This window comes from Tursiops truncatus, chromosome 11 (assembly GCF_011762595.2).
Source record: "Tursiops truncatus isolate mTurTru1 chromosome 11, mTurTru1.mat.Y, whole genome shotgun sequence".
In the NCBI taxonomy this organism is placed as follows: Eukaryota; Metazoa; Chordata; class Mammalia; order Artiodactyla; family Delphinidae; genus Tursiops; species Tursiops truncatus.
The window spans coordinates 7,260,575-7,275,398 of record NC_047044.1 but is presented as its reverse complement, the minus strand read 5'-3'; the positions used below and the strand labels follow the sequence as shown (position 1 = coordinate 7,275,398).

The following is a 14,824-nucleotide window of genomic DNA, read 5'->3' as shown; positions in this document are numbered from 1 at the left end:
GAAATGATACCCTCTTTTTTTGCGGTATGCGGGACTCTCACCATTGTGGCCTCTCCCGCTGCGGAGCACAGGCTCCGGACGCGCAGGCTCAGCGGCCATGGCTTACGGGTCCCGTGGCATGTGGGATCCTCCCGGACCCGGGCACGAACCCGTGTCCCCTGCGTTGGCAGGCGGACTCTCAACCACTGCGCCACCAGGGAAGCCCCCCTCATGCCTTTCTTAATCTGAAAGACATACTAAGGATGCAGAACATTATCTCTCCTCATCCTCTCACCTTTGTTCAATCTATAGAAGGATTTTTTTTAATTGAAGTACAGTTGATTTACAAAGTTCTGTTAATTTCTGCTGTACAGCAAAGTGATTCTGTTATACATATATATATACATTTTAAATATTCTTTTCCATATGGTTTATCTCAGGATATTGAATGTAGTTCCCTATAGAAGGATTTGATATCTGAAATTAAAATCAAGTGAGTCATTCTTCCTTTTTAGTTATGCAAAACGTGGGAGAGCAGATTTTGCCTAAGTTCAGGACCTAGAAGGATCAACTAAGTGACTAAAATTAAATATTATTTTGATTCAACCCTCGAGATGTCTTTTGGAGCACAAATTTCAGGCCAGAGTGTCTTGCCCTACTTTTCAGGAGGAGAAGACGACAAGAAATTTCTCCTTCCATTTTGGAAGTAGCTAGTTTTCCATGTTGGTTTATTCATAGGCAGTAGCTCTTCCGGTTACTAAGTTTCTTTCTTGATTAACTGTGCCTACAAAAAGTCTTAAGGGCTCTGTTTTTGTTTATAAAACCCAAATTTGACCTTTACTAAGTTCTGTTACTAATCACATATTTAGGATCGAAATGCAAATGTTAAAGTTTGGAAGTAGTAGGTGTGTATGTGTGTGTGCGTGTGGGCCTCCTACACTGAGACCTAGCACAATACCTGACGTAGGTCCTCTCAATAAGTAGGTAAGGTTTGAGCATCCTTTGTGTGTCAGGGATGATGCTGAGGGTTTAGTACACATTAAATGAGGGAAGGAACAAATGCCTGAAGAGCATGGCCTTTAGCACCAGACAGATGTGGTACAGTTCAAAGCCCAATTCGGTTGTATACTCTGGAGCAAGTTACTAACTGTAGAGCCTCAGTTCACTCATCTGTAAAACAGAGTTTTTAACATTTACTGCCTAGGATTGTTACAGATGATAAACTGGGTGGCAAAAGTAAAGTGCCTGGCTGGCACTCAATACATGTCAATTGCTGTTGATAGGAGGAAGATGCCTCTGATGAGCCTTCTTCCTGCTCCTTAGAAGAAAGCTGATTTTAACTTGCTAGTGTCATATGGCAACCATTTCGCATCTCTGTGTATCCTCGCTATGTGGCCCTCGTTGTTCCCCTTCTATAGACCTATGGGAGTCGTCAGATTGTATTAGAGAAAGAGGAAACAGAAGAGCTTAAACGGTTTGATGAACCAGGTTTGATTCTCATCGGTTTCAAGCCCTTGATAATGCTGAAGAAGCACCATTACCTGAGGCCCTCCCTGTTCGTGTACCCCGAGGAGTCCCTGATAAATGGTAAGGGGCATAAACCAGGGATAAACGAGTAAGCCACGCAGAAGGCAATTTACCGAGCAGCATTCCTAAATGGCTGCTGCTGGAAACTATATAGGATGTGTTACTGGGTGTTTTGAAAGTGTTTCACGCTCAAATAAATTTTGGAAACGTGGGACTAAACAAAGTTAAAGAGATTTCTTTAGGAACTATAATATACTGATAGCATTGTGAATATCCAGGAGGGGATATGGAATTAGCATATTTAAAACTTAGTTGCTATGAAATTCTTTCTTTGAGGCATCAAATAAAGAGTTCGGGAAAAACTAAAAAACAAACCTGGCTTCTTCCCTAGTGTTGCGATTAAGGATGATACGAACTTGGCCATTGGGTTTATTTGTGCTGTCCAGACCTATATTCCTCTGTGCTATAGCTAATGAACCTCCCAGATCTGACCTGACTGGTTTTCATTAGCAACTAGGGCTTATGTCATTAGCCTAATGATAGTAAAAGTGAACTGACAGTAATAATTCACACCCCTAAATGGAGTATTTGAGGTGCCCTTTCCTTTCTCTTCCTTTCTATGCCTCTGCTACCGTCACTTTACCCTCACCTCTGGGTCCATCACCCCTGAGCTATCAAAGTATCATAAATGCTTTTAAGAAAATGTGAGAGAAACTGTAGGTTTATAACGTGGGCTAAGAAAGGAGGAGACATCTTTAGGATATAGATCCCTGGGATGTTTGTTTTCCAGGGAGCTCAACCCTATTCAGTGCTCTACTCACCAAGTGTCTGGAGAAGGAGGTCATGGCAGTGTGCAGATACACACCCCGCCAGAATGTCCCCCCTTGTTTTGTGGCCTTGATGCCACAGGAAGAGGAGCTGGATGACCAGAAAATTCAGGTGACTCCCCCAGGTATGTGAAAGAGATAATTTCAGTGCTTCTGAACCTTGCTTAGCCTTGGAGTCATTCCTGGGATACCAACTCAGACCTGCTGAACCAGAGTCTCCAGGAGTGGGGCCTGGGAAATGTGTGTTTATAAGATTGCACAGGTGAATTTGATGAACAGCCAGGTAAGTCTGTCAAATATGGTTGTGCAGTGCACAGCATGTACAACTGTACAAGGCAGCTCTGCAGCCAGGGTTGAAAATTGACTTGATAGGGACTGTTTGCAGGTTACTGGCATAAGTTCATGCGGTCTCACTGCTGACACATTCTTTACTAAAAACCATTGTTTGGTACCCTTGTAATATTTAATGGTTGGTTTATCTCTTGTGTATACCAAAGCAGTGAGGTATCATGGAATGACTGTGGGTTTTTTTTTTTTTTTTTTTTTTGGGGTATGTGGGCCTCTCACTGTTGTGGCCTCTCCCATTGCGGAGCACAGGCTCCGGACGCGCAGGCTCAGCGGCCATGGCTCACGGGCCCAGCCCCTCCGCGGCATGTGGGATATTCCTGGACCGGGACACGAACCTGTGTCCCCTGCATCGGCAGGCAGACTCTCAACCACTGCGCCACCAGGGAAGCCCCTTTTTTTTAAAAATATTTATTTATTTATTTGGTTGCACCGAGTCTTAGTTGCAGCAGGTGGGCTCCTTTGTTGTGGCTCTAGGGCTCCTTAGTTGCGGCTCCAGGGCTCCTTAGTTGCGGCTTCAGGGCGCCTTAGTTGCGCCTCACCTGCTCCTTAGTTGCAGCATGCGAACTCTTAGTTGCAGCATGCATGTGGGATCTAGTTCCCTGACCAGAGATGGAACCCGGACCCCCTGCATTGGGAGTGTGGAGTCCTATGCACTGCGATGCCAGGGAAGTCCCATGACCGTGGGTTTTGAAGTCACACTTGACTTTGTCTTACACTTATGTGTCTGAAAGCTCACTTTCTTTTGTTTTAGACCGTTCTCTGCCACCTGTTAGTTGGCCAACTTGGGCAAATAATTTTTTTAATTTTTATTTATTTATTTTTTTGTGGACTCTCCCGTTGTGGAGCACAGGCTCCAGACGCGCAGGCTCAGCGGCCATGGCTCACAGGCCCAGCTGCTCCGTAGCATGTGGAATCTTCCCGGCCCGGGGCACGAACCCGTGTCCCCTGCATCGGCAGGTGGACTCTCAACCACTGCAGCACCAGGGAAGCCCTTGGGCAAATAATTTAACCTTTCTGTTTATGTTCCTTATCTGCAAAGATGAGAATTCTGGAACACCTTTCTCTCAAGGTCAGTTCACATTTGAAATAAGTTAATAAACAGATAAGTGCCTAGCACAAAGCAGCCAACAGATGACTACTAGTCATCTTTCTTTTTAAAAAATATTTATTTATTTATGGCTGTGTTGGGTCTTTGTTGCTGCACATGGGCTTTCTCTAGTTGCAGTGAGCGGGGGCTACTCTTCGTTGCGGTACATGGGCTTCTCACTGCGGTGGCTTCTCTTGTTGCAGAGCACGGACTCTAGGCACGCGGGCTTCAGTAGTTGTGGCGCGCGGGCTCTATAGCGCAGGCTCAGTAGTTGTGGCGCACAGGCTTAGTTGCTCTGCGGCATGTGGGATCTTCCCAGACCAGGGCTCGAACCCATGTTCCCTGCATTGGTGGGCTGATTCTTAACCACTGCGCCACCAGGGAGTCCCATCCTTCCTCTTTAGCCATGCTAATAAAAATTATAAAGTAAGTCTTTGAATGCGTTATATTTCCAACCCTGGTCATGTGAATGCTCAGGAACACCTTTTATGTCAGTTCTGACGCTTTGTCTCTCAGCTCTGTGCTGATGAAGCAGAGGCTCTCCAAGCCCCATTTCTCCTTTGCCAGCGGGCTCTCGGTGATGCTCTGTCAATAGTGGGTGCTAGAGGGAGACATTAGGGCCGTGGAGAGCTAAGAGACTTCCTCTTGCTCAGTGCTGTTGGCATTGCCAGCAAGGGCTCTTCACCTGGCAGCAGCAGTGGGTTCCAGTCTCTAGATTTTTCAGTCTTTCTAGAGCCCGTCAGCAACTGGACAGGGTCAGGCTGGTAACCGTTACCTCTTCCCTTCTAGCACATGGTGGGGACTGGGGAGCAAAGGGGAGCGGTTGAAGCTCGGAGGAGGGGCCGACAGAGTTGGATGTAGCCCTCCAGGGAGGGGCACTGTCCACCTGGTTCTGGGTGTATGGAAAAAGCTGGTGGCTGGAAGCTGGCTGGAGCGACACTTGCAGGAACAGGAAGTACCTGAGAAGGAAGGAAGAAGTCTCCTTTCAGGTCCCCCTCTGGAGACTCCAAAGGGAGTCTGCTAGGCAGATGCTAACGGGAATCAGCTGGTAAAGGAGAAATGGGATTTGCAGGGTCCTAGCTCCAGCAGCACAGCACGCAGAAGGGTGAATTGGAGCTGAGAAAAAAACAACAGCTCAGGAGGGTTCCCTGGTGGCACAGCGGTCAAGAATCTGCCTGCCGATGCAGGGGACACCGGTTCGAGCCCTGGTCCGGGAACTAAGATCCCACTTCCTGCGGAGCAACTAAGCCTGTGTGCCGCAACTACTGAGCCTGTGCGCCACAATGAGAGAGAAGCCCCCCGTGCTGCAACAAAGATCCTGCTTGCCTCAACTAAGACCCAATGCAGCCAAAAATAAAATAGATTAATTTTTTTAAAAAGGAATTAAAACGATAGCTCAGTGACTGAAACCTTTCGTTGAGTCAAATCTCCGAAAACGTATTTTTCTTTCTTCTTCAGGCTTCCAGCTCATCTTCTTGCCCTATGCTGATGACAAACGGAAGGTGCCCTTTACTGAAAAAGTCATGGCAAACCCAGAGCAGATAGACAAGATGAAGGCTATTGTTCAGAAGCTCCACTTCAAGTACAGGTGAGTGATGGGTCATTCACAGGCTTTCTTCTGGAACTGCCTCCTGACTTGAAGGTTGTACTGGAGATTTGAGTTAAGCATAAACCAAGAGAATGTGATTGTATCCTTTTCCATTAACTGATAGATAATTAGTCTTTAGAAGCTATAGGGAGAGTGGAAGTTCTTTTATTGAAGGCTCTGGAATTGTGCTAAGGGTTCACAGCTGGTTGACCTGCTGTGTTGTGCTTAGAAAGCCAGGTTGGTTAGTTGAACAAGCTCCGCAAAGCAGCAGTAAGGAGAAGATTCTTGGTTGGCCTTCTCCTTGATTGTTTGTTGTCACATGGTGAGTAAAAGCAAGTAAATCCAGTGTAAATTGTCATGGGGTTGAAAAAATGATTATATAATGCACATAGACCATCTCCCAGAACCCGCATAAGGTGACACCAAACGTAATTTTTTTCACATTTCGTCTTTTGTCTCTGGGCTATTTCCCTAACTCTTCCTACCTGTGGGCAAAGTGACCTTCTTTCTCCAAAGGAAACCTCCTGGTGTAGTCCTTTGTTGGGCAAATGGAAGCATTGTTAAGGTTCTACCATGTGCCATGCACTGTTCTAGATACAACTCCAACAGTATCTCATTTATTCTTCATGAGAACCCCGAAAGTTTTGGTGCCCATGTTACAGGTAAAGAAACTGAGGCTTAGAGGAGTGAGGCACATTGCCGAGACTCACCCACCTAGAAGGAACTGGAGCCAGGATTCAAGTGTAGGACTGTATGCCTCTAGATTCTTTCTGTTTTTACTTTCATGTTCTATCGAGTATGGGAAGAAAGAATACTCAGGTTCGTTGTCTCCTCACCTCCCACCATCCCTCTGTTGTGTTTTCTCTGTACTTACCTCCTCTGGCCCTGCCTCCTCTGTTTCTGTCTCTGTCCACAGCTTCCAGTGACAGACAGGTGGGCAGGTATTGTTTTGCTTTAAAATTTGCTTGTGGATCCCTAGCATTGGACAATAAACTGAAAATTGGAAAGAGAGAAGTTGATTCAAGAGATAAGATTCCCAACTGTTTTACCTGGGGTGTATTTCTCAGCTGACCTTGGGCCTTCACTGTCTCAGCTGGGTTTTTAACTCTATTATTTTATTTTTTAAATGTTTAAATTTTTATTTTTTAACTTATTCATGCCACTGTTAATGTTTTAACAGAAGTGGCAGCTTTGAGAACCCAGTGCTGCAGCAGCACTTTAGGAACATGGAGGCCTTGGCTTTGGATTTGATGGAGCCCGAACAAGCCGTGGATCTGACACGTAAGGAGGCCGTGACTGAGTTGAGAAGTTCTTTTCGTGGGAGGCTTTCATGTCGATTTTACTCTGGACCAGTAATATGGATGCATTTCCTAGCACCCTCTAAGTACACAACCTTGTGGTCCAGATCATCTCTGCCTGAGAGGTTTCCTAGACCAGCTTAGATTGCCTGGGAACGGGTTTGGCCGATTCTGCAGTAAGAGGAGGAGGAAGTGCCAGGCTTCTGAGACCTGCCTCTGAAGTAGACCATCCATGACTACATGTTGGTAAAAGTTAAAAACAAAAATCTGCAACATTTATTGAGTGCTTACTGTGTGCCAGGCCTTGTTGTCCTGTGTGTTGACTCATTTGTTCTGCGTGACCATGAGGTAGGTTCTGTCACTGTCCCTAGTTTGCAGGGAAGGGAGTGATTTGCACTAAGTAGTAAGCGGTGGCTGTCGGCGCAGAATCCAGTGAGTCTGGCCCAGAGCCCTTGCTCTGAACCACTATGCTTACCTTACTGCTGCTCCATCAGACGGCGTGCTCTGCCCTGAGAAAATGGACCTCGTTACCCAGCATGGAGGACATTTGCCTGGCCTCCCAGGCTGAGGTGTTCTGAGCTCCCTGCTGGTCCCTTTCTGGATTGTGGTTCTCTCATGTACTTCATAAGAGGATGCATGAAGTTTAGCAATGTAAGTAAATACCCACTGGAAAACAGATTGGATTTAATAAAGACTCTTGACAGAGGTTGAAAAGATCAGAACAGTTAGTTCGGCCTGCTTAGCTTCCCAGTTATTATTGATCTCTTTCATGCTAGCGCCAGCATTAAAAGCATGAGTTGTTGGACGTGTGTCATGGTGGTGACTGTCAGCTGGGCCTGGCAGAAGAAGAACCCTTGAGTGAGGCAGCCCATCTCTTCCTTTATGGCCTTTAGGCAGATCAGGAAGTCAATTGCCTAGTCTCTAGCAAGATGGCTAGAGACACAGACTTTGGAAACACTCGATGTAGGTAGATTTGAATCCCAGCTCTCTGGCACTTATTAAATTGCGTGGCCTTGGAACAATACTTAATCTCACTGAAGCCCAGTTTCCTTATTGGTAAAATGGGGATAATGATCTGTCCTTACAAGGTGTTAACAAAATATAGGCCCTGACACTCGGGAAGGTGCTCAGAACACAGTTGTTCTCCTTTATTCCACAGCCGTGTGCTCTACTTACTAGCGCCCCAGCCTCTTGCATTCTCTCTTCTGGCCCTATACTTTTTGGGAGAAAGTCTTGTTTTTCTCTTTCTACTTCTATTTTTCAAAAACAATTTTGGCTGCTGTAGTGTTTCTTGTAAGCTAAATGTCTCAGGTTCCTGTCTTTAGCCCTTTCTTCTCTCCTTTCTGTTGGTTATGTTATCCACTCCCATAGCCTTAAGTATGACCTCATGCCCACAACCCCCAAACCTGTATCTCCAGCCCTGTCCTTTCCTCTAAGCTCTGGCCAAAGCTTCCAGCTGCCCAGGTGACATCTATTGAAGGCCCTGGGTATCCTACTGCTCAAACATGTGACCCCTTTGACTCTTCGTTCTTTCACATCCCTCCCTCAGTTCTAATCAAATGTGTCTGCTTCTCTGTGACACAATAAGGCTTTCTTTTTTTTTTTTTCCCAGTATGCGGGCCTCTCACTGTTGTGGCCTCTCCCATTGTGGAGCACAGGCTCTGGATGCGCAGGCTCAGTGGCCATGGCTCACGGGCCCACCCGCTCTGCGGCACGTGGGATCTTCCCGGACCGGGGCACGAACCCGTGTCCCCTGCATCAGCAGGCGGACTCTCAACCACTGTGCCACCAGGGAAGCCATAAGGCTTTCTTTTAATAAATACCTTATCAAAGACTCAAAATTGTTTTCTTTCTTCTTTTGGCTTTGTCACACCATACTGTTTTGGTTTTTCTCCTATGCCTGTGGAGACCCTAAGACTTCTTTGCTGGACCTGCTTCCCTTTTTTCTCCTCTAACATGGAAATGTGCTGGGTGATCCTGGGCGCCATCTTTCTCTGTCCTCTCACTTGTCCCTGCATGGCCTCATCAGGCTACATCAGTGGTTCTAAGTGTGGTCCCTGGACCAGCAGCACTGGTATCTCCTGGGAACTTGTCAGAAATGCACCTTTTGAGCCCTACCCTAAGCTGACTGAATTTGAAACTCAGGTTGAGGCCTAGCAACGTGTGTTTTATTTTATTGTATTTGGCCATGCCATGTGGCATGTGAGATCTTAATTCCCCAACCAGGGGTCGAACCCGTGCCCTCTGTATTGGAAGCTCAGAGTCTTAACCACTGGACCGCCAGGGAAGTCCCCAGCAACATGTGTTTTAACAAGCCTTCCCGGTGATTCTGAGACATGCCACTGCCTCTAGCACATTGGTTCTCAACTTCGGCTATACAGCAGACTCATCTGGGGGACTTAAAAAAAAATCTGGCTCTTTAGGCCTCACCCCAGACCAATTAAATAAGAATCTCCTGGGCATCAGTACTCTTTAAAAGTCCCCAGGTTGAGAACCAAAGCTCTAGTAGAGATTCCTGTAACCTGGAACATGGGGCTTCTGACACGGTGGTAGCGCAGTTTGACGGTGACGTTCTGCCGTCTTGTAGGTACATACACCACAGGGCAGGAGCTCCCCTCTGTACTTGGCAAACGTGGTCACATGAGGAGATGAGATATTCATCTCATCATGCTTGTCCTTGATGTGACCCAGCTCTCAGCAAAAGCTCTACAAGCTATACAGCTGTAAGAAAGGAAATAAAAATATTCTCTTTCCCCCAGAGCTTCCTTTGCCTATTGCATTTGCCTTGGGGAATGTTCCTGCCACCCCAACCACTCACCTCCTCCCCCACCCACCCCTACACCTCTTATTCCGTCCATAAGTCCTGCCAGTGCTGTCACTTCTCAAGTTACAGTCCCATTGCCACCCCCCAGCCGCCCCACTCACACACACTGCTTCAGCCTTCTGTCTCACCTTCCGTCAATTCATACTCTACACAGCTGGCAGGCAGGGTGATCTAAAACGTCCATCTGATCACGTCGCTCCCCTGCTTGTAGACCTTCAAAGGTTCCCCACTGCTTTTAGGATAAGGCCTAATTCCTGGGCAGGCATTCGAGGCTTCCATGACCTCGCCATGCTTGCCTTTCTAGCCTCCTTGCTGGTCCTGCCCATCTCACACCCTGCCTGCAAGCTGTGTGTCACTGGCTGTCTCTCACCCCTGTGCCTTCTGCTTAGACTAGTATCTGCCTGAGGAAGGACACTCAGCTTGCGAGACTGTGCTGCACAGAGTCCTTCCTGACCCCTCCTGTGTTCCAGCGTGCCCTGTACGCTCCCTTTCTTCATGGCACTGTGCAGCTCTATTGCATTGGTGTTTTTACCACCTCCTTATGGCGCGTGGACTGTAAGCCCTGAGGGTACAGACTCTTGTTTGAATCCACAGGGTCTAGCCCGATTCTCAACTCTACCGCTTCCCAGCTGTTTGACTTCAGGAAAGTCATTTAAGGTCTCTGATTTCCACCTCTGTAAAACGGGAAGACAGGTTTACCTACCCCAGAGATTGTTAGGAGGATTAAATAAAAATAATAAGTTTAAAGCATTTAGGAGAGTGCCTGGTTGTCAAAAGTGCTCATTAAGTACAATTGTTAAAAGCTACTTGGTAAATGTTAGACTTCGAGCAAATGTATTCATGGCCAGCTCAGCTGACTTGTGGACCCTCCCCCATCTCAGCAACTAAGTATTTTCTCCTCCGGTCCCAGTAGAGTTGAACTGAACAGGAAGCCAGGGCTTGTGACTTCACAGGCCACTCTTCTTGTGTTTTTATTTTCTAGTGCCCAAGGTTGAAGTAATGGACAGAAGACTGGGCTCCCTGGTGGATGAGTTTAAGGAACTTGTCTACCCACCAGATTACAATCCTGAGGAAAAAGTTCCCAAGCGAAAACAAGGTAAGGAGCTGGGTGTGGACGTTCAGTGGGTTTTTGGGTTTTTTTGGGTTTTGTTTTGCTTTGTTTGTTTTTCTTTTTGGCCACACGTGCGGCTTGCAGGATCTTAATTCACTGACCAGGGATTGAACCCAGGCCCTCAGCAGTGAACTCGTGGAGTCCTAACCACTAGACCACCAGGGAATTCCCAGTGGGTTATTTTTTGGACCACCAGGGAATTCCCAGTGGGTTATTTTTTAAAGTTGCCTTTATAGTCCTATCACAGAGGATAATGTCCTTTCAGAAATTGCTATACAAACCTACATATTTACTAACACAACATATTTCAGCACAAATGAAACAATATTCACATTGTTTTCTAGTTTATTTTGTTACTCAGCTGTATATGTTGGGCAGGTATTTATATCTACACTCACATATCTACCTACTTAAAAAAAAATAAGGCTACAGAGTACTTCATTGGATAGATATACACAATTTATCCAACCAGACCTTTACTGATGGATAGATATACTGCAGTGAACAGGAACCACCATTGCATACTGGTGTGAGCAGTTACACAGCATAAATTCTTAGCAGTGGAATTGCTGGGTCAAGGTGTAGGCATTTAAATTCTGATAAGAATTGCCAGTTTGCCTCTGAAAAAGTGATAGTTTATACCCTATCCAAGAAGGGATTGGTGTGTTTCCCTACACTCTCACCAATTGTAGACTTTATATACTTTAAAAATTATATATTCACAAAAAAATAATAGAGGGAAAATGTATTCTGTTTTGATTTGCAGTTCTTCAGTTATGAGTAAGATGTAGTTTTACTGGACTTTTTTTTTTCTGTGAACTCCCAGTTTGGGGCTTTAACCATTTTTCCTACTAGACTGCCCTTTTTCTTACTGCTGGACCCAAACAAAATGTCTTTACTGCGACTCTCACATTTTTCAGGACAGCACGTTGTGAATTCCTCAGCATTTGGGAATAATTCTGTCTTAGGTTGTAATCCTTTTAACTATCTTTGCTCAAGTAAAGCCAAATTTGGGCCTTGCTTGCCCCTGAGACCCATGAGGAAGTGGAGCTATGAGAGGTTAGGTTTGTGGTCATTGCGCTTTCTCCCTTTTGCATCAGAAGTGATTCCTCCAGTGCCCTGTGTGCTGTCAGAACTTTTCACACCTGCATGAGTGTGATTTATATATTTGTTTATCTCACTCAGCCTGCATGTCCTTATCACTTAGCATAGCGCCATGGTACTGACAAGGTGCTCTGTAAATGCTTTTTGTTTTGTTTTGTTTCCAGTTTTATTGATATGTAATTGACATACACCATTGTATAAGTTTAAGGTGTACAACATAATGGTTTTCTTAAAAATAAATTTATTTATTTTTTGAATTTTTGGCTGCATTGGGTCTTCGTTGCTGCGCGGGCTTTCTCTAGTTGTGGCGAGCAGGGGCTAGTTTTCATTGCTATGCACGGGCTTCTCGTTGCGGTGGCTTCTCTTGTTGTGGAGCATGGACTCTAGGCGCACGGGCTTCAGTAGTTGTGGCATGTGGGCTCAATAGTTGTGGCGCATGGGCTTAGTTGCTCCACGGCATGTGGGATCTTCCTGGACCAGAGATCGAACCCATGTCCCCTGCATTGGCAGGCGGATTCTTAACCACTGCACCACCAGGGAAGTCCCTACAACATAATGATTTGACTCACATATATCATGAAAAGATGACCACATTAGGTTTAGTGAACATCCAGCATCTCATGTAGATACAACATTAAAGAAATAGAAAAAAAATTTTTTTTTCCTTGTGATGAGAACTCTTAGGATTTACTCTCCTAACAATCTTCATATGTAACATACAGCAGTGTTCATTATCTTTATCACGTTGTACATTCTAGTACTTCTTTATTCTGTAAGTGGAAGTTTGTACCTTTTGACTGCCTTCACCGAGTTCTCCTTGCCCCTACTCCCCACTTCTGGTAACCACAAATCTGATCCCTTTTTCAATGAGTTTGTTTGTTTGTTTGTTTGTGAAGTATTATTGACCTCCAACACAATGTTAGTTTCTGGTACATAGCATAGTGATTCAATATTGCTATACATTTCAAAATGATCACTACGATAAGTCTAGTTGTCGTGTCACCAAACAAAGATGTTACATAATTATTAACTATATTCCCCACAGTTTACATTTCATTCCTGTGACTCATTTATTTTGTAACTGAAAAAAGCTTATACTCTTAATCTCCCTCACCTATTTCTCTCCTCCCCTCAGGCCGCCCTGGCAACCATCTATTTGTTCTTTGTATCTATGACTCTGTTTCTGTTTGGTTATGTTTTTTCATTTGTTTTGTTTTGTAGATTCCACATATAAGTGAAATCATATAGTTTTTGCTATTCTCTGTCGGACTTATTTCACTTAGTATAATGCACTCTAGGTCCATCTGTGTGGTCACAAATAGCGAGATTTCATTCTTTCTTATGGCTAATATTCCATTGCATATATGTGTACCACATTTTCTTTATCCGTTCATCTATTTATGGGCACTTAGGTTGCATCCATATCTTGGCTGTTGTAAATAATGCTGCAGTGAACATAGGGGTGCATGTATCTTTTTAATTAGTGTTTTGTATTTCTTCAAATAAATGTCCAGAAGTGGAATTGCTGGCTTGTATGGTAGTTTTGTTTTTAATTTTTGAGGAATCTCCATACTATTTTCCATTAACCAATTTACATTACCACCAATGGTACATGAGGGTTCCCTTTTCTCCACTCTTGTTATTTGTTGTCTTTTTGATAATAGCCATTCTGACAGGTGTAAGGATATCTCACTGTGGTTTTGATTTGCACTTCCCTGATGATTAGTGATGTTGAGCATCTTTTCATGTGCCTGTTGGCCATCTGTATTGTCTTCTTTGGAAAAATGGACTTTCAGGTCCTCTGCCCATTTTCAATTGGGTTGTTTGTTTTTTTGATGTTGAGTTCTTTGCATGTTTCAGATATTAATCTCTTGTCTGATACGTCATTTGCAAATATCTTCTTCCATTCAGTAGGCAGCCTTTTTGTTTGTTGGTAGTTTCCTTTGCTGTGTGAAAGCATTTTAGTTTTATATAGTCCCATTTGTTTATTTTTTCTTTTGTTTCCCTTGCCTGAGGAGACATATCCAAAAAAATATTGCTAAGACTAGTATCAAAGTGCATACGGCCTGTGTTTTCGTCTAGAAGTTTTATGGTTTCAGGTCTTACATTTAATCTTTATTTTTTAATCTTTAAAAAATCTTTAATTTATTTTGAGGTCTTTTTAAAATATGGTCTGAGAAAGTTTGATTCTTTTGCATGTAGCTGTCCAGTTTTCCCAACACCATTTATTGAAGAGGCTGTCTTTTTCCCATTGTATATTCTTGCTTCCTTTGTCATAGATTTATTACCCATATAAGTGTGGGTTCATTTCTGGGCTCTCCATCTGTTTCATTGACCTATGTGTCTTGTTTTGGGGCCAATATCATACTATTTTGATCACTGTAGCTTTGTAGTATAGTTTGAAAGTATAAATCTTTTCGAATGAAGAAAGGAAGGAAGGAATGACTTGCTCACCCAGCGTGATCAGCAGTTTCGGGTAAACTGATAGGATTCACTACTTTTAACTCCCTCCTAGACATGATACATTTTTTTGTGTTTAACTGAAGCTGCCTTATCAAGACATCTGTCTTCCCCATGGTGTTCTAGGTAGGCATCACAGCTTTATGGAAGATGGTTAACTGCAGCCCAGATCATATGAGGGCCCCCGTGCAGTATAGCTGGGATCCCACTGGTAGCATTTCCAATCACTCCCACCTGACCTGTTTCCCCAGGTGATGAAAATTCTGGAAGCAAAAGGCCCAAGGTGGAGTTATCTGAAGAGGAGCTGAAGGCCCACGTCAGCAAGGGCACACTGGGTAAGCTCACTGTGCCCACACTGAAGGAAGCTTGCAGGGTGTATGGGCTGAAGAGCGGGACAAAGAAGCAGGAGCTGCTGGATGCGCTCACCAAGCGCTTCCAGAAGGCCTGACCAGAGACCATACAGCCAGTTACCCTTCCACATTGCAGCCAGGTGGCCTGGTTTTGTTTTTATCAAGTTAAAACATGTTTCTCCTGAGCCAGGAAGAGTCTGGCTGACAGAAGCCAAGGACTTTGTTTATGAGACTTTCTGTTGTCATGGAGAGAGCATTGCCATCTCACTTTGCTGTGCCTTACTCTACTGTCTGAATAAAGAGCCCTAACTTTGTACTGTA

At 44.7% G+C, this 14,824-nt stretch overlaps 1 protein-coding gene across 6 annotated transcripts in view; it reads left to right on the top strand.

The window, feature by feature from the left end:
- Positions 1–14,824, top strand: part of XRCC6 (X-ray repair cross complementing 6) — a 29,482-nt gene extending 14,658 nt beyond the window's left edge. For 4 of the 6 annotated variants that reach the window (XM_033865939.2, XM_019944088.3, XM_019944099.3 and 1 more), the window contains 7 exons: positions 1,398–1,566; positions 2,297–2,458; positions 3,721–3,750; positions 5,227–5,356; positions 6,537–6,637; positions 10,461–10,574; positions 14,405–14,824. In XM_033865939.2, coding sequence (XP_033721830.1) covers positions 1,398–1,566; positions 2,297–2,458; positions 3,721–3,750; positions 5,227–5,356; positions 6,537–6,637; positions 10,461–10,574; positions 14,405–14,601 — 903 coding nt within the window. In that variant the 3' untranslated portion in view covers positions 14,602–14,824. The remainder of the gene's footprint in view (positions 1–1,397; positions 1,567–2,296; positions 2,459–3,720; positions 3,751–5,226; positions 5,357–6,536; positions 6,638–10,460; positions 10,575–14,404) is intronic. The other 2 variants (XM_073788119.1, XM_019944104.3) reach the window with 1 other exon arrangement.